Source organism: Gavialis gangeticus, unplaced genomic scaffold, assembly GCF_001723915.1.
Source record: "Gavialis gangeticus isolate Ggan-Ray unplaced genomic scaffold, GavGan_comp1, whole genome shotgun sequence".
Taxonomy (NCBI): Eukaryota; Metazoa; Chordata; order Crocodylia; family Gavialidae; genus Gavialis; species Gavialis gangeticus.
In genome coordinates, this window is record NW_017729022.1 from 175,041,280 (window position 1) to 175,061,390 (window position 20,111).

At 41.0% G+C, this 20,111-nt stretch overlaps 1 protein-coding gene across 2 annotated transcripts in view; it reads left to right on the plus strand.

Moving 5' to 3' along the window:
* Nucleotides 1-16,402, plus strand: part of PSEN2 (presenilin 2) — a 29,473-nt gene extending 13,071 nt beyond the window's left edge. The window contains exons 3-11 of one of the 2 annotated variants that reach the window (XM_019516549.1): nt 276-502; nt 2,347-2,488; nt 4,261-4,328; nt 5,498-5,718; nt 6,902-7,000; nt 7,538-7,615; nt 9,159-9,281; nt 10,166-10,284; nt 15,835-16,402. In XM_019516549.1, the coding sequence (XP_019372094.1) occupies nt 276-502; nt 2,347-2,488; nt 4,261-4,328; nt 5,498-5,718; nt 6,902-7,000; nt 7,538-7,615; nt 9,159-9,281; nt 10,166-10,284; nt 15,835-15,990 (1,233 nt within the window). In that variant the 3' untranslated portion in view covers nt 15,991-16,402. The remainder of the gene's footprint in view (nt 1-275; nt 503-2,346; nt 2,489-4,260; nt 4,329-5,497; nt 5,719-6,901; nt 7,001-7,537; nt 7,616-9,158; nt 9,282-10,165; nt 10,285-15,834) is intronic. The other variant, XM_019516550.1, reaches the window with a different exon arrangement.
* Nucleotides 16,403-20,111: the final 3,709 nt, after the last annotated feature.

The window sequence follows — 20,111 nt, forward strand, 5'->3', positions numbered from 1 at the left end:
CCCCCCCCCCCGCACAAACATTGCACATCACACACCCATGCTTGAAGTGTTTGCAATGCTCTTGAGATTTTAAAAACACCTTGTGCAGTTCAGGGCCCATCTGGTTGTGATGGTAATGATATTATTTAGTCATGTAGCCTACATGTTTATTTCACCCTAAGTTTTTCTGGTGTTCTAATATAGGATGCTGTTCTGTATTGTTATGAATTGTTAACTAGCAAGGGATTTTTTTCCACAGCAAATAAAAGGTCTCATACATGTTTTTTTTTTAACAGAAGAGGTACACTGGTAGCAGTGGTAGCTCTAATGATGTTGCACATGGAAATTCTGACACAGAACTTCTGGTGCGAGATGTTCAGTTGGACAACGAAGAGGAAGAACTGACTCTGAAATATGGAGCCAAACATGTGATCATGCTTTTTGTGCCTGTCACACTTTGTATGATTGTTGTTGTTGCCACCATAAAGTCAGTGCGCTTCTACACAGAGAAAAATGGGCAGCTGTAAGTAGGTTTCTCTCTGAATGTGATCTCTGGCATTACAAACATGTTCCTAGAGTAGCTGTTTTTGTACATGGAGAACTTTTGCAGTGGGTAGGGAGAGCCTTTATCTGCTCTGTTAAAATTTGTCTTCAAATGAGCAAAGAACATATTGGCTGCCTATACGTGCTATATGTGCTCAGGGGGGTGTGTGTGTGTGTGGGGGGGTGGATTTTGATTAGAGCAGTTCCCAGACAGCTGCTCTAATTAAAATATCTCACCGTCACATGTATTAAGCCCCTACACATTTCAGAATGGCTGCAGGGGCACTTTATCTAAAAGTCGTTGAATGAGCTTTAGATTAAGTGCCCCTGCAGCCATGTTGAAATGCATGGGGGCTTAGTATATGTGACAGTAAGGTGATGCTGGAGCATTGTAATTGGAGTGCAGATCAGATTAGTCAAGTCTGCTCTGACCTGTTTTAATAGAATGTGAATGAGCATGTCTGTAGGCACCCCTTGCTCTTTTTGGATTAGACTAAATTTGCTAAATCCAGATGAGAGAATATGAATGTGCATGTGTTGTGCAGTAGAAACTGGATACTTTGTGGGGTTAGGTTCCTTACCCTGCTTGACAAAAGTAAGGGATTTTAAACTTGTTTGGGTGGGGGAGTCAAAGCAAATAACTTCATGGGACTAAAGAGGTACTCTGGTTACTGGCTTGCACTTCTGTTTCAAAGGGTGCCACTTCTCCAATCAGTTCTGCAGATTGCATCCATGCTCCAGTTGTTCAGAGAAGCAGTACCCTTTGCTGAAGCTGTTACTTTAACTGGATGCATAGCTTATTCTTAATTTGGCAGCACACTGTGAGTTAAGTGGGGTGCATACCATCCCTAGATGAAAAATCCAAGGTCTGCTGAATCAGTGTAGAAAAGGGCACTGTTTTTAGGCCATTGTATGGATAGTGTTGAAAAAGAATTCAACCTTTGATATGGCCAGACTCATAGTAAAGTTGCTCCCAACTAAGGAATAAGGGTTGGATACCCAGTCCTTTGAGCCATGGGATGGCTACAGTTGAAAAGTGGTGTGTCCTTTCAGGTAAATGGGTAAAGACTTTTGTTTCTTGGTGACTTTCTTGATTGTTCCTTCTGGTCCTCCCTGACCAAGACAGTAGCTATAAATGAGGACATTTCTAGGGCTGGAAGACAAACATGGGGGGCAATTAAAATGGTCAGAGGGCAGGGACTAATGGTTTCTTTGACTGTAGTATATTCTCAATTATCTGAATTCCTTTAGAAAGAAGCTGCCAAAAATTAGATATGTGAAGCTGCAACATCTAGTGAAGAATTACACATGCAAATGCATGAAGCATAATGTAAAACCACGCTGAACTTAATGGTGCTGATACTAAAAACAATACAACTTAGTAGTGTATCACATGACACCAACAGTTGCAGATCAGTAAAACAAAGTTGTCTTTTCATTAATCTAGTATGTACTATGTAACCAAAAGAAACAAAATGCTACAATGCCTCAAAATCAGGGGAGAGGCCCTGTACCAAATGGAGGAAAGTATAAATGAGTGGTATACCTTTAACCATATCATAGAAAGATAAAGAACTGGAAGGATCCTCAGACAGGCAGCAAAAATGAACAGTGGCTTGAAGTGAAACTAAAAGTCTTAAAGACATTTAAGTCTTTGATCCATTTGCTTAGAGCAAGGGTAGAGAGATGTAGTTAGCTGTGTTAGTCATCATGACATGCTTGCTAAAAGACAAAATGTATCTGGGTGGCAGTGTATTAACACGGTGTATCATGTTCCACTGCTTATTATACCATCTCTTACACTACTTCTGCTTTACCCTACAGGATATATACTCCCTTCAGTGAAGACACACCTTCTGTAGGCCAGCGTCTCCTGAACTCTGTGCTGAACACCCTCATAATGATCAGTGTCATTGTTGTAATGACAGTCTTCCTAGTTATACTATATAAATATCGTTGTTACAAGGTAAAGTATTTATGCTAGGCAAAGCCTGCAGTGGTTTAGCTATTTTCTGCAAGCTAGTTCTAGTAGAGTTGGTTTGCTGTGGGGAAGTACAAGCATTGCATTAGCTCTTCTCCTTCTAGAGGAGCCACTTTCAGAAGTTATAGTACCAAAGTCCAGTACAGGACTAGTTTGTCATCTCTTTAACAAATAACTTCCAAGTTTTACTGTGGTTGATTTGTTGTTTGTGGTGTGTGTGTGGGTAGGTTGTCTTTAACTGTTGGGAAGTTCATAGTTAGCTTTTCAGCTAGTGTAAAACTGAATGCATCTAGCCTTAGCTCTTCTCTGTTCTTGTGCAATACCCTGTACTACAAAATGAAACTTAAATAGCTGTTGCATAAAGTTCTAGACTGAACAGAGACTACATTTTCTTTATCTCCCTTTCTTATAGCTCATTCTGAAGTGTGGTCAGTCTGCAAAGTAACACAGGAAAGATGTAAAGAATTGCAGTAATAGAGCTGTTTGAATGTTCTGCCTAGGCTTAAGGTTGATTTGAATCTAATTTCATAAAAAAAAATTGGGGGGGGTGTTTTATGACACACAACCATGCTCTTCCTTATAAGGTAATGGTCTGCTACTTTGTGCCATAATTTCCATTTTGACTTGAGTCTTACAGCTTTGAGAGAGATTTCAGGGTTTCTATCCAGTTCTGAGTGATTTGTATTAGCCAATGCAGATGCCTTGGTATAATGCACTGCCTGCTCAGTTTTTTCCTCTCTTCAGAGAGCTGGGACCAGATTTTCGAGAAGAAAAATTATTCTAGTCTTCATGGCTAAGAACAAGAGTTGAGGTGGGGAGAGGAGAATAGTTTGAGGGGAAAGGCAAATCCAGTTCTCATAGGTTGTACAAGAATACATGCCAAGATGTGGTAACCAGCATTGTCTGGGGGGTGCCAGCACCAGGCTGGAAGTCAGGCACTTCTGACTTCTAATCCTGGAACTGACCTAGACTTGCTATCTAGTCTTGGGCAAGCTTCTTCATCTGCTTGCCAAGTGGGGATAATGCTTTCAGCTGCCTACCTCACAAGCTTGTTATTAAAATGAATTAATGTCTGTGAATCCTCTATAAACTACAAGTGCTATAGCATGGGGTATGTATGTGAGATTACATATCTGGAAAGAAGGGAGGGTAAAAGCTGGGGCTAGATATAACTTTGGAAATACTAGTAGCTGGACTGGAAGCTAGTATGTCTAACCACTTAAACACGGTGGGATCAAAGGCAGAACTCTGTGGGACCCTAAGAAACTATGGTGGCTTCAGAGGAACTGACTAAGGTGTAGGGACAGTAGAGCAGTCTGAGATGTGTGGGCTGTGAAAGCCAAGGAGGAAGTGTTCAGTAAATGAAAGCAGTAGAGCAATTGAGCAGGATAATAGCAAACAACAGCCCTCTTGTAACTGGAGAGAAAGGCTTTGATGACTTTGAGAAAGGTTTTAATGTAGTGGAGAGGATGAAACCAAACTGCTTCCTCTCTTGCTCCCTTCTGGATCGATTGCCAGTACAGCAGGATGCAAGTTATTTGGGGAGGGAGGAGGTGATTAGTAGGTAGCCTCCGGGGACCACCTTATCTTGCTTTCAAGAATGCAGGCATGTGTAAGGCTGCAGAGAAGGTCCAGAGGGGAATACTGTCAAAGGACAGAAGGCTGTGGAGGTTCCTAACATTATTGGTATACACAACACTGCAATGCAGGGGAAAAACCAGCCCCTTCAACTACTATCTTGTGTCTCCATTGACTAGTTTATCCATGGCTGGCTGATTCTTTCATCTCTGATGCTATTGTTCCTCTTCACCTACATCTATCTTGGGTAAGCACAAGCTCTTCTTGTAACTTACTAAACAAATAGTCCTTGAAAAATTTTTTGTATATGCTAAAACTAATTTATACCAAGAAAACATTCCCCACCCCATCTCCCAGCAATGACTTAGACATTATTATAGTGACATCTTCTTTTAAAGACAGTGAAGTCTTCTCAAAATATTATGCTCCATTTTCTGGTATGGTATATAATACTGTTGAAGTAAGTCTCAGTTTTTAATAAATGAATTAGGCATATTGGATCCATTATCCTTGCTGGGTTTTTTTCCTCCCAAATGTTCACTTACTACCTAAATCAAAACAAGTATCCCAGTTGTTGATGCAAATTGCTGAAGTTCTGACTTCCCCTTCTCCAAAAGGTCCCTATTTGGAAGGAATGCCTTCACTGGAGTTTGCTGATTGGGTACTGAGAAGTTCACAAAATGATGCACTAGTGGCATCTGAGAACTAGATGTAAGGAAACTTTCTGATGGACAAAGGCCTTGACTTGAAAATTTTAGAGAGAGCATTTTAGAGCAAAATTGTGTCTTTTTTCAGTGCTGAAGCAAGTCTAATATCTAATGTATGTTAGTTGTAAATGTTGGGGAGGGTGTTTTTTTAATATCTTGGACAACACAATTCTTCTTTCTTCTTTAATCCTGTACATATTGCTAAACCCTAATTTGTTTAGCTTGGTCTTGAACTCTTCCTCCGATCAGTGAGGAATCTGATCCTTTACCATCAAGGCAGCTCTTCACTTTTATGTTTTATATGCGGTCCACTCTGTTCCCATAAAAATGTGGAGAGTTGGAAGTAGCAATCAGTTGCCCGCTTACTGTAATCTATCATGGTGGAGATGGGAAGCAGAGATGATGTTTCCTGCTTGTCAATGTATTTGTGGCACTGTGGCTCCTTCCAGCTGGTCGCTGCAGTCTGTAAACAAGTCTGTGGTCAGCTGTGACACTGCTGAGGAGTCTGACACCAGGAATGGAGGGACTTACTTTGCATAATTCTTGCTGCTCTGTCAGTGTTCCTCCTAGGTCAGTCAGTTTGTGTTTGAAGCAAGAATGATTTTATTTGCTCTTAGGAAAGCTGGAGGTCTACTCAGTTGGTAAGCACTATTAAAATGTCTTGCTGCCAGCTTGTTGCCCAGTCTAAATCTTTGTTTTTATCCTGCAGTGAAGTGTTTAAGACATACAACGTGGCTATGGATTACCCCACTCTTTTCTTTGTCATCTGGAATTTTGGAGCAGTTGGGATGATTTGCATCCATTGGAAAGGCCCCCTCCAGCTCCAGCAGGCCTATCTCATTATGATCAGTGCTCTGATGGCATTAGTTTTTATTAAGTACTTACCTGAGTGGTCAGCATGGGTCATTCTAGGAGCCATCTCCATTTATGGTAAGCCTTTTTGTGACTCTTGCATGGTCTTTCCTTAATTCGTCCTGCTTAATTTCTTCACTTTATTGAACATACTTAGCTACTGATGTTGGCAGTGACTAGGTGTGATGGGTAGCCACTGTGGGCAGTTGGGCTTTATCACTGACAACTTTGTGATAAGGTAGAGCTCATTTGCTTGTTATCAGGAAATCTCAGATCCTGGCATAAGTTAAGACTGGGATGTACATGCAGAACTAGAGGAACAAAGCAGGTGCAGCCATATGATTTAGAGCTCTGACTTGCACAGGAAGGAAATGTACAAAAACCAAAAACAATGATGTGCGTAGAATGCAGAATAAGAAGTGTGTGTACCTGTAGATAATAGAACAGAGATAAAAAAAAATATTTGCACTTCCTTTCTAATCTGATACTGTACCTATGTAACATTATATGGTCTCGTTTTTAAGGAAATTAATAAGGTTGTCTCAGTAGGTACTTCGTAGCATTAGCTGGTACACTGGAAAACCTTACTGTGACATTGAACCACAGTTCACTGTACAGGCATACCTCGGAGATATTGCGGGTTCGGTTCCAGACCACCACAATAAAGCGAATATCGCAATAAAGCGAGTCACACGAATTTTTTGGTTTCCCAGTGCATATAAAAGTTATGTTTACACTATACTGTAGTCTATTAAGTGTGAAATAGCATTATGTCTAAAAAAACAATGTACATACCTTAATTAAAAAATACTTTATTGCTAAAAAATGCTAACCATTATCTGAGCCTTCAGTGAGTTGTAATCTTTTTGCTGGTGGAGGGTCTTTCCTCGATGTTGATGGCTGCTGACTGATCAGGGTGGTGGTTGCTGAAGGTTGGGGTGGCTGTGGCAATTTCTTAAAATAAGACAACAATGAAGGTTGCCACAAACCTTCAATTTGTAAAAAACGCAATATCTGCGAAGCGCAATAAAGCGAAGCGCAATAAAACGAGGTATGCCTGTATTTCAGTAAACAGCATATTCAAGCAGACACTAGCTACAAGATGGCATGTAAAATTGTCACCCAGGAAATCATTCAGAAAATATCCTTAGATGCCACTTTGAGGGGAACAACAGCCTGTGAGAGAAGGATTAAGGATTCAGAAAATACATAATAGCATGTGTTTGGAAATCAGACAGACTGACCCATTTTATCATCACAGATCTGATGGCTGTGCTGTGTCCCAAGGGGCCATTACGAATGCTAGTAGAAACTGCCCAGGAAAGAAATGAGCCAATATTTCCTGCATTAATCTATTCTTGTGAGTATGCTTTTCTAGATTTGAGTGCTGATGTTCTAAGGTCGTACTTGGAACTTGTGTCCACACTGTGCTAATCACCATGAATTTCCTTAGCTCCTTGCTCTTAATACTTCACTAATGTTTGGATCCTGTATTGAATGCATGCTGGGTATCTAAATTGACATTTACAAAGGAGTTGGCTAACTAGTTAACTGGCAGTCTGACTCTAATTACAATAGGGCTCACAAATTTTAGTTTAAATTTCCTTGGGACCAGGTGTCCTAACTGATTTACCAGTGTTATCACTTTAAGTAACATTTAGCATGTGGTGTGGACCTCAGTGAATATATTTTGGAATGTGTTTCAACCTATTGCAGTAATACTCAAAACACAACCTATAGAAAAAGAATATTAAGGTTGTCTAAGCAACCTTAATTTTTCCATTTGTACAAGTATATTCTGATGCTCACGTTAATTCTGTGATTGCATGTAATTGTCTGCATCATGGGACCCCTGCCTTATTTGATTATCTGAACATGTTGTTTCTCTTCCATACAGCTGCTGTGATGTGGACAGTAGGAATGGCAAAGCCAGATACAGCATCAAGGGGGTTGAGTCAGCAGACATGGGATTCAGGTTTGTTCTCTTCAAATAGACTGTTTCATGAAAATGAGGTATGTGTGTATGTATGTTTCAAATAGCAAATTTGTGGCAGAACAAATATGAGCTCCTTAATTATGTTTTTTGTTGCATGCTAGATAGATCTGCAGTAGCACTTTGCTAACTTTTTCAGTCCTTTACCTGATTTGTCAGCTAAGATTAGCAGAGTGCCACAGGGATTGCTCATAATAAGACTCTGTATAAAAAGTATTGGCTAACGTTTTTTTAAATGCAATTAAAACAAATTTTGCAAGTAGCTCAGGGAGTGGGCAGGCCTTCTAGATCTTTGTACAATTGCGACTGGATAATTAGAGTTTACTCGAGCTGTAAACTGAAGCAAAACTACAGTTTTAAAAATGAATTAATAAACATGATTTCTGATATAGCATTCTTAGGAATAGGGAGGCTCTCTGTAAATGAGTTTTCTCCAACTTTAAAAAAAAACTGACCCTTTTGCATTTTGGAAACCAATGATACCTCTCTATTAAATGGATATACTTTAGTAATAATATTACTTCAAGGCTTCATAATGTTGAGAATAAACTAAATTGGTCCATAGGCTAACAGATGACAAAGAGCAATCCTGCTTTGGCACAGGGCATAGATTAGAAGCAAACTGCTTGGTCGCCCATCTCCAGTTCCTAAGTGGAAGCTCTGTGTATCAGTTCTTATTTGGTTAGTCTGCCCGGTTGCTTGTGTGACAGTAGCACATCTACTAGAAATTGCCAGACAGATCTCTGGAAGCTCTTGTTGTTCCATGAAAAATGGGAACTACCACTTAAGATGATGCATCACATGCAGAGCAGCTCTCATCTTGGCTTTGTCAGGCCATTTTACTTCAGAAAGTGGTTTGCTGGGTGTTTTAAAAGCAAAATAAGCTGCATGGAAAATGACATGTGCACCCCAGGCAAAATGCAAAAACCTGAGTTCTGAGCTAAAAAGAGGAGTTTGTCTTATGTAAATAACAGTTCACTTGGTTTACTTGTAAGGTTATATAACTAATTCAAAAGTAGCTAAAACACCAAGTTAGAATCACCCTAGGGAAAGAACACTGTGGCCTGTTGCAAACTAAATTCACTGTGTTCACTTTTAATGCAACAGTTCAGCCTGTGCAGATGGCAGCACGCTTGCCTGGCTGATCCGCAGTGTCAAAGTTGATGAAAATATTCCTTTAGACTTCTCTGGATGCCAGATTAAGCATCATCCCAAGAGTGACAGCATTTTATCTCTGTACAAGCCTTAGTGTGGCCTTTGTAATCCTAGAGTGTCGCCGTAGGACTTTTTGGCATGACCATCACTGTTGTTTCAAATAACAATCCAGGCACGCTTCTCAAAGCCGCTGAGAATCCATATTTAAGTCAGTCCTACCGAACACTGCTCTTTGCCTCCTCATTCTTTGCTCTTTTGTGGGGAAGCAACATCATACAATTTGCCACTTGTGCTTTTAAAACAAGTTATTAATGTAACTTCCTTAATTTTGTGTGTGTGTGTTCTTGTTTCATTTTTTGTGGGGACATAGCTGAAGATATGAGAGAGAATCATGAAAGCCCATCGCACTCAGACTCTGAAATTTCTGAGACCAGGAATCCTGCTCCATCCCATCCAACTGCTTCTTCGTTAGAGGAGCTGGAGGAGGAGGAAAGTAAGGCAAATGTGCATCAACAATAGCTTTTTAAACTCCTTCCCATACTACATGGCATGAAGCAGATTATTTTACTTTTCCTCAAGTTCAGTAGCACTTTCCTCTGAGTAGATCTATCAACTGGTGAACAACTGGGGTGTTCTTAAATGACAGATCTCTTCTATGGATGGCTTTCATCCCAGCATCTCTAAACCACTCAGTTTAGAAACAGGTGAACCAAGTTGTTGTTAATCCATGGAACTCCCTTAGTGTGGATACAGATATAATGTGTTTTAAATTTTACTACATCTCTAGATATAAGCTATACTAATATTAGCACCTTTATCATGATACAACCCTCCTGCATTAAGGTTTGCGCCTTATTTATGTTTTAACTGTCTCTCTCTAATCCAGAACAGTTAAATTGACACAAAAAGAAGTTAAAGGTCGTTCTAAAAATGGATAAATGTTTAGTGTCTAATGGTGCCTGGTGAGCTTGGAAAAGTTTGACATTTGGACATCACATGCTTTGACTCAACAACTGTAACCATGGAGCTGGCTGTTAGTTGGACAGAGAGGAGGAAGAGACTTGCAAAAAAAAGTCTTCCCTGAAATTGAACCTCTGTATCTTTCAGTTTGTTCTAGGTGGTTTTAAAAGTGACGTGTCCTGGGTTTTTAAGCATTTACAAAGGGCTATCTATTAAAATATTTTCTTCTTTATTGTCCTTAATCTAAGCAGAAGAGAACCCAGATAACTGTGCCACATGGATCTTTGGTGTAGTCAGAATGGTGGTTTGGGTTGTGTTGGTCAAGAATAGAAACTATGACCCAGTTTCACTAGAGGAGGACAAAGCAATAGATGTAAAAGCAAGGGAACTGACATAGGTTTTTTTTGCTTTTAATAGGAGGTGTGAAGCTGGGCCTTGGAGACTTCATATTTTACAGTGTGCTTGTAGGGAAAGCAGCTGCCACTGCTAGTGGAGACTGGAACACAACACTGGCCTGTTTTGTAGCCATCCTCATAGTAAGTAAAAACTGTAAAAGTTCCATATTATTTTCTCTTTGGTGTTACACTGCTGGATGTTGGCAGCTGATCAAGGTAATCTAAAACTGGTGGGATTTCTTTAACAGGAAAAAGACTGGTTTGTTCTAGGGCTGGGAGTGGAAGCATTAGAAATAACAGAGACTAGTAACTTCTATTAAACATTCTTCATCCACTCAAGGAATGTTGCCATATTTTAAGACTGGATTTTAAGGGAGCTGCAAGATGCTTGGCTCTTTGAAATATTGGGTGTTTGCACTGAAGAGCCTTGCTTTGGGCCCTTACAGCCTCACTGCTTGATCTGTTTCAAGATCACCACCAGATACTCCACTTACCAGTGATCTGCTTGCTTGCCAACAGTTTACTGAGTGAAAGATGCACCTAGTTATAGTGCATCTTGCATCTCAGTTCTCCTTTTTTACATATAGGGAAGAGTAATGATACTGACCTCACTTTGTAAAACACTTCAAGGTCCTTTGATAAGAAGTAGTCCTAGTTAAGCACTGTGCTTTTTAACTGAAACGGTGTATGTGTGCCTATCTTCAGGCACTTCCATTTATGAAAGTAGAGACCTATTAGATAAGATAATCCATTCTCTGGGGTCCACTGCAATATTGTTCCCTGTTGCAAACCCTCTCCCATGCCTGCTCATGAGTTTATATATGCCACTCTCTTTTTCCAGCAGTATTTCCATTTGTTCTGGCTCCATCTGCTAGATGTATGTGTTTGCTGTTTTGTAGCTTTCCCAGCCCAGAAGTCTGTCTATGCCAGGGGTCAGCAGCATTTTTGGGCAGAGTGCCAAAAACACCCACAACCTTGACTTGTAAGATGTTGACAGGAAGGGGCAAACAGTGGGAGAGTTGGGAGGGGGGCCTAATCCTTGCTGTGGCTGTGCAACCCTGGCCCCTTCCCCACCATCTGCTTTGAGGCACACATGCCCACCACAGAGCCCAGGCTGCTTGCAGCAGGTGGCCAAGAGGCTGCAAACAGCTCCACCTAGGTCTGCAGCCCAGTTTGTTGCTGGATGTAGGTGTACACACACCTCCAGGCAGGCAGCAGAAAAAGGGCCAGGGCTCCCCCTCTGTCTGCCCTGAGGGGCATATGCCAAGCAGAATGCCTTCATGTGCCATGCTGTAGTATGTGTGCCAGGGATTGCCTGCCCCTGGTCAGTGCCAGAGTTGGTATTCAGCTATCTTTGTTCAGGGTAGAACAGCTCGCACAGGAATTTTGTTTGTTGCGGGACAGGTGTGAGGGACTTGGTGGATAGTTAGTGCTGTCTTTGAAGTGGAACAGAGATGGGATTCATGCAGTTGCAGTAGCAGTCCTTAAACTGCTGGTTGCCTTTTGATAGTAAAGTGAATCACTTATCAAGTCAAATTCCAAGTTTTTTGCACACTCAGTAGTTGAACCTTTCTCTATTTAACACTGAAAGCATGAATTTTAGAATGAATCCCCTCTACAGCAAGGAGATGGATTGCACGGTAGATCCCTTTGCTTTGGAATGTCTGGGCTCCGATTTAAACAGATACTGCAATGGGCCAATAGTAGGCCTTTTTAACTTAGGTAAAGCTAGAGTACTTTAAAGGGCCACCACTGTGATTTGGCTGATGAGCTACATTTAAGTTCTGTAGCTTCAGTAAATACGTGTTTCTCTGTACTAGATATTTATCCCCTCTTTCTTTTAAATCAGCTGTAAATTCCTAAGAGAAGGATTATATCCTAGCATCCCACATAAAATCATTGGGTGTCTATACATGTGTTCTGCTGGAGGGGAGAGCATTTTAAGTAGAGTGGCTTCTAGACATCCGCTTTAATTAAAATGCTGCAGTGTCACATGTATTCAGTGTCCCATGTTTCAAAATGGCAGCGGGGGCACGTTAACTAAAGCTCATTCAATGAGTTTTAGTTAAAGTGATCCCACCACTATTTTGAAATGCAGGATGCTGAATACACATGACGGTGAGAGACACTGGAGCGTTCTAATTAGAATATGTTGGAGCACATGTATAGGCACCCCTTAATAGCACCAATAAATGTCCTATGTGGGATGTGGTAGAGACAAGCCAGTGCTTCAAAGTAACTCATCTTAAAGAACCAAACATCTGGCAGCTTTTTGTATATGTTTATTATCTGAAATAACTTCTCTAAGGTTTCCTCCTTGCCTGAATTAGTTAGTGATAAGTTTGGCATTTAGGTCACTGAAGCTTTCAGTAGCATTTCACCCTGCCTCTCCTGATTTAACACATTTTTAGATGAAGCACATTTTGTTTAAAAATATCTCACACTACTGAGTTACCAAGAAATAAAATCTCAAAGTGGGGAGAAGTAACATTAGCACCGATGTGATACTGATGTAGCAAGATGACATTATCTGCCTATGTATAGAAGCAGACTTTCCCAAAATATCAGACCAACTAAGAGGGCAAATATGAGCTGAATTCCTTGAGAGAGCAACAGGCCAGGTTTATTTAACTCTACTTTGTGATACTCTTTCCAGGCAAAGAGTGACAACCTCTGTATAAGGAGGGAGTGATACACTGTTAGAAGAAGGAAGAAATGATAGGAAGACTGGAGAGTGTTTTGGTTTTAGTATTGCATTAGCTGCATGGTTCTTTTATGTCTAGTATCCCTCAGCCGTGCCTCTGGTTTGGACACTAGCAAGGTGTGATAGTTTAGGTACATGAAGTCTGACGGCTAAATTGCTAGATTGCATCTTATCATAGGATCAAGTCTTAAAAGGGTGGACTCAGGCTCTTATCCTTCTCAGTATATAACCTAGAATTTCAAGCAATTAGCTATGCATTGAGGACAAAAAGAACAGGGATGGAGCAGACCTTTTGGATACTACCTGAAAAAACAAGGTCCCATTAGTCTCTTCTTAGGGTGGGGGTGTCTTTTTTCAAATTGTAATACCCTGCAGATGTGTTGCGTGCCAGTTTCTGGACTGTCCTCTGCATTGCAAGTGTCTGTATATTGGTTCTGCTCTATGTGCCTGTTTGAAATACTCTGTGTAACTTCATTCTTCCTGAGAGATCTTAGATTAGGGCAGTGATTTTCAACCAAGGTGCTTTGGTACCCTGGGGTGCCTTAAAACCCTTTCAGAGATGCCACAGAGTGCCACATAGTGTTAGCACTATTAGGTATGCAAACATGATTCACAAGATAAACCTAGAGATTTCAAATGGGAATCCATGGAGTTAAACATTTCTGACCTCTTGTGGGCTTCCTGAGTTCTTTGCAACAGACAGATTGCTCTGTAATTTTTCTGCATTCAAAAATGAGTGAAAACTAGGAACTAGCATTTTTGAGGGGCACCTCAAGTGTAAAAGGGTTGAGAACCACAGGATTAGGGTTATTCGACCTATGGCATGGTGCCTAGCTGTCCTCAGAAAAACAGGTATGGACCATCAACATAAGCGCAAGACAGGCTGGTACAAATCCACAGAGTTGTTCTGGTAAGGGTGGGCAGTATGTGCATAGCCCACCCTAGCTATGAACAAATCCTTGCGTCTGGAAAGAGTGTGAGAAGTGAGAAGAATCTTCTGGGTTGCAAGAGTTGGCTGGAGGGAAAGAAGTGCTGTCACTGACCTGGCTGAAAGCGACTTCTTCTCAGCCTTACACTCTATTGCAGTGGGGGGCAGGCTTTTTGGCAGGTGTGCCACCCCGATCCCCTTCTCTTGCCCAATTTGCTGTTCTGCTTTATGCTCTTTGCCCTGTGCTACCTGCCTGATCTGCTGCTCTGCTTCCTGCTTCCTCTCTCTCTGCCACTGTGCTCCCTCTCCCCGCTTCAATCTGACACATGCCACACAAACACACTTGTGGTACATGTGCCACATGTTGGCCACCATCTGAGCAGCCCCCACTCCTCCAAAAACTCCTGCCTAGGAATATGCATCAAAAGTCTGGGTGACTTCTCACAGATGCCCCATGATCCGGAAGGATTGACAGTTGCCAAAAAAACAACCCCCAAAAAAACAACTGTTTGCCACCCCTCAGGGTAGATTTGATTTAAATCAGTGGTCAGAGAGCCTCGATTTAATAATTGTTTTCTGCAAAAAGTGCATTCTTGTTGTCTGATATAACCTTAATACATATTACTCACAAGTCAGAGATAGAGATAGGTTTTATTTTTAGAAGGTATGGGCTATACATTTTAAAGCAGTGATTTATTTTGATACTTTTTCCAGATTAAGTTTGCAGTTACATCAGAAAACTGAATTATGATTTGGTTATTTAATTTCCCAAAGTTAATTGAAGCAGATCCTGGTAAAGCCATTGGGAGTGAACTATTTCCAATTCACTATATTAATAATGGAAATTTGGGGGATATTTTTGCCACACTGTATTAGGAGGACATCAAATGAGCACTGCAGCCATATGTTATTAACTTGGAGCTTCCTTCACTTTCTTCTAGATTTCTTTTCATCTTTGATTTCTTCTCTCTTTATGGCTTGGCAAACCTGTTGCCATGATAGGTCTTCCCTTCTACCATACCATTTTCTCCCTAGATTTCAAATCAATGGAGATGCTATTCTCAGAAACTTACCCCTCAAGACTTCTGAAATATTCTGCTCAAAATGTTGCCATCCCTGCTATCTTTGTTTTTCTTGGAAAAGAAAACAACTCGTCATCTTATGTTTACACTTGAGTGCTTTTGAAAATGAATGTTAATGGAATGTTAAGTTTTTCTCACTGATGATGATCTGTTTTGAAGAGAGAAATTCAGTTGACAGTGTGACTGGGTGTATATCCAGGTGACATCTTCCCAAAATCTGCAAGAGCTTCCACTTCATCTCTGGTCAATGTTCAATAAAAATTGAGGTCTTGTCCTTCTAGACCACCATAAATAGTGTTTACCCTACAACAGTGGTCTCCATCCTTTTTATGATGAAGATCACTTTTTGGCACCCCAGCATCTACTGTGTCAGTCTACTAAGATTGAGTGTTAGCGGTTCCACAATTGACCAGTCAATTGACGTCGACTGGTTGGTGACCACTGCCCTATAATAAGCAAATTTATCAGAGGGAAACAAGTATATTTGGAGTTGTATCCCGTACTGCTCCCCATCCTTCTCTCTTCCCCCTGCTCCCCCAACTCAAAGACCTGGAAAACTGGAAAAATGTTAAAATAGATGTTGGTATGTGCTAAAACCTGCATAGGAAGTCAAGCTTCTTATGTCTGTAGCTCACCATGATTTCTGTCTAACAAATCAGTAATTGCTACGTAAAGGTGTAGAACCAGGATTTGAAATAATTTGCTCATCCGAATTATTTTGGTGTTGTTTGTACATTCGCATTGTTTTTCCTCTGAGAATGCCTGTGATCTACGCTGCTGAGGAAAACGTGTTACCAACTTATGTGTAAACAGGGTTGGGGAAAGATTAAGATGTGATGTCACTAACTCGGGCAAGATTTAGTTTCTATGCAGAACGTAGTTTATCATCCACTTGTTGTGTAGTGTCGATGGCAAACATATTTCTAAGCTTCTTACTATATACCTTTCTTAGTTTTCTGTTCCTGTCATTCTGGCAGGGTTTATGTTTGACTCTTCTATTGCTGGCTGTGTTCAAGAAGGCATTACCTGCTCTTCCCATCTCCATCACCTTTGGCTTGGTATTCTACTTCTCAACAGACAACCTTGTACGACCTTTCATGGACACCCTTGCTTCTCACCAGTTGTATATTTAGAAGAAGGAATCAGAGCTGGAGAATGCATTCTGCAGTCTTGCCTTGGAAGTATGGCATTTCCACTGGATTAAGTTGTATAATTTGACACTGAGTGCCATATATTTTTAAGAGAACTTTTAAAGCAATGATATGATATGCAGTTGTGTCAAGGGCTAAGATTCTCCAAAGGAGCTGAAGGGAGTTGGGTTCCCAGCTTTTGATGAGTTGTGTACCTAGCTCCAATAGGGTCCTTTGGAAACCTCACCCTTGAGGTTGGTGTCTGAGCAACAGCTGTGCCTATCATCATCACCTGTGGTACATATTGAAGAAAGCCTGAACAGGCCAACAGATGGATGAAGAACTTTGTTGTGTGCATGTTGGGACTGAGACACATTGGCACTTTGTCCTGGAGTTGCAATGAAGGTTAATTGTACACTATGACACTTAGCACATCACAGTTTTTCAAAGCGCTGTTTAAACACTAGTTGAAAATGTCACAGACATGATTAGAAAAGTTTAGTGCCCAATGTAGATACAGGAGAGTAGTGTATTGTAGTTAGTTTATGAGTGTTAGATGATGGGGAGACTGTTGTTATTCCAGCAGGATGTTCTGAACCTATTGGGCCCAATCCTCCATGCCTTCTGCAAGAAAAAGTCCCACTGAAATTGGGATGTTCTTTGCTTAAAACAGTGTATGTTGTTATCTTGGTGGGACATGGAAAATGCAGTCCTGTCTTTTTCAATGACATACCCCTGGGTGGGCTGTTGGCAATGTGGGGTGCCTATACATGTGCAGTGGGGCTGCTTTGTTGCATTGTAATTACAGTGTCAGAGTAGACTCAATCAAGTCTGCTGGAACCTAGTAATTACCATGCTCCAGCAGACTCCAGTATCATGTATATCAGCATATCCCCATGCTGAAAAATGGTGGTGTGGGCGCTTTAACTAAAGCTCGTCAAATAAGGTTTAGTTAAAGCACCTCTGCTGCCATTTTTCAGCATGGGGGCGCTGATGCACGACACTCTGTGTGCTTTAATTAGAGCAGTTCTTGGAGCTGCTCTAATTAAAGTGTGCTTCCCGCCCCCCCCCACTCTCAGAGCATGTGTATAAATGCCTGTGGAGTCTGAATACAGAACCTTTGTGTCTGAAGGTGTTAGCCTCCAATGCCTGAGCTCTGAGAGGCTCTGAAACCCTTTTTTGGTCCAGCCAGAAGGTCAGAGGTGTCTAACTTACTTAAACCAAATCCAGTCTGCGGGGTTCTTCATGGGCCAGATCTGGACCCATCTGTGGCAGCACGGTAACAATAGGGTGAGCAGCCTCAAGGAACATTAACAGTATTAATACCCTAACAGTAGAGTGAGCATTAACATAGCTGACCCTTCCCTCCCCTCCCCCTTCCTTCCCCTTGCCACCATCCCCACCAAAATATGTCCCCAACAACACTCTATCCCAGATTTTGGCAATAGGCCCTGCACCTGAATTTGCAGACCAAATGACAGCTCTCCAGGCTGGATCCAGCCTGTGGACCAAATGTTTGACACCTCTAGTGTAGCTTTTTACCTTTCTTTTCCTAGCACTTCCCTGTTTGATATTACAAACCTCAGATTACCAAAAAGGTTAGAAACTTTGCACAACTCCAAATGAATGATTGAATTGTAACTTTTTGTGCACTTCTCTGGGCTTATTCCTGTGCGTGTTATAATCACTGTAGGGAGGATTTTGCATCCCCTTTATAAAAAAGATTCTTTTACCCTAACGTAGGTTTGACTTCTCTGTAGATTTTTTTTTTTTTGGTACTGCTGTTTAAACACTTTTTATTATAAATTGTAGATTTGTTGTATAAATATTTAATGCAAGAGTGAATATTTTGGAAATACATTGTTACAGTTTGTATCAAGATAAGAGGTTCACATTTTAATATGCTATACCTTATTCTTAATAAGATATGGTCAATGCTGGTAATATTTACATGGCTAAAATGACCCCATAAAAACTGCTGACATTGCTGCCAGCTAACAGTGCAGGGCGGAGTCAGTCTTCCTGTTCAGAATATTAATTACTCTTATCCCTCCCCTCCGCCCATTTAAAAAATATTCTGGGGTTTGGTTTGGTTTTGTTTTACAAACACCCATTTCTAAGAAATACAACTTTAATGATTTTTTTAAAGCTTGATTCAAGTACATAAACAATCTGTGTGGGGGGTTGGCTTTTTTCTTTGACAGTTGATCAGTCTCAGTGTTTCAAAACATAACCTTGTGCAAGACTTCTGTGAACAAATGTGATACTAATTGAAGGAAGCAAAACTGCAGTCTGAAAATATTTTTTTAGATGATGCATAGAATATGTATTTTTAAAATGGTGGGTTTTTCAATACACTTAAACCTGCTTTGATATTTAAACAGATACTTTTTAAATTGTTTGAATCGATTTAATAATACTTACGACAGTTGTCTGTAGGGATTTTATGCACCTCGGATAATTTCTGCTTTGTCTAGTCGTTTTTACCTTTTGTTTCTCACTACTGCAATGTTTGGCTTGAAAATGCTGCAGTAGGTTGGTCTGATTCTTACTAAAATATCTCAGAATATTAAAAATAATGGGCCTATTCCTTGTGGAGCAAAGGCTTTTTGTTGGGGGTGAATTAAATATCTTCAGTAAAATTTCTTCCCCCTTCTCCCCTGAAATGTGTAATCACTTCTAACTTTCCTCCTCCTGTGTGGTATAAGGTGGGTGTCAAATCTTTCTATGTAAGTGGACAAACCTACTTGGCTGAACAGGGTTGAGGCAAATTTGCTAGAACAGACTTACTACTATGAAACTAATTTGGTATGTGAAGGAACCTGTGGGTAGATCCTCTGGTGCAAATTGAAACAACTTCTGTGAGGTGGTTGTTTCTTTGCTGCTTTAGCTGAGGATCTGGCTTCTGAGCAGTTGTTTGAAATATTCCTAATGAATATAGCTAAGGCAATGTATGAGTAGATTATGTGGCCCAAATCTTACTTCACCTCTTAGGCATCTAAATCCTGCTTAGCTGTCTAAAAGGAAGTGCTTTAGTGAAACTTAGTGCTATCTAAACAGATTTTAGGTTTTCTACCTGCATCCATTTACCAAGTTTACATTAGTTTTTGGATAAACACTAATGGGGGCGGCAGCAGAGGCAAGAAATCAGAGCAGTTCTGATTTTGCTCTGAGCCACAGAGCAGTACTTGCTCTGGCTTGTTCGTTTGGTCCCACACATCCTCCTCTCCTGCCTGCTTAGTAGACCGGCTTCAACAGAGAGCTTAGAAGGTGCTCTCAGCCCTGCCTAGCCCATGGCCTAGTTCTTGGGCTCTGTTCTGGGAAGTGGAAGAGGTGGGTTAAACCTGGGAAGAGGTGGGGTGAGAGTACTATAATCTGTATCTACCATTCCCTGGGCAAGTGCCCTAACCAGAAGGTAGTTGGGGTCCTCTCCTATTTCCTGAATTTGGGAGAATTCTGTGCTTTTTTCCAGGCAAAATAGGATTGCTTGGAGTGCAAGTGGCTCAGGAGGGCAGGTCCTGTTGCAGACCTGGAAACATGATCTAAAATCTGCTGAAGTGGTACTAGATGTGTACATGCTCTGTACTCTTCTAAAGATGAAATAAGATTTGGGTTTGTCAGGGCAACAAAACATCACCCTGGCAGGTGGTAGAGGAGTATATTGTTATATACCGGAGTAGTTTTAATTGTAAACATTTGTATGTATTTACTACAAATATATGTGTGTGTGTGTATACACAAAGCTTTGAATGACATGGTGTGATTCCTTACTCTTTCAGGTTTCTGACCCAGATAATTCTGATGTTAGTGCTGTGCAATATTTCCTAAAACAGAGGTGGCCAACACATAGTACATGTGCTGCAGATGGCACAGGCAGCCCCTGTGTTGTGGCACACAACAGATCAGGAAGGGAGCAGGGAATGCAGTGACAAGACAGAAAAGAAAGTAGAGCAACACATTGTGCAGGGGAAGGGGATCCATGTGGCACTTGAAGATGTGGGACTTACCTTGTGGCATGCCTGCCAAAAAGGTTGGCTCCCACTGCCCTAAAACATGAAGATTGAGAGTAGGATGGGGTACCTGTGGGGTTTTAGAGCCCCCCCCCCCCCAAAAAAAAAAAAAAA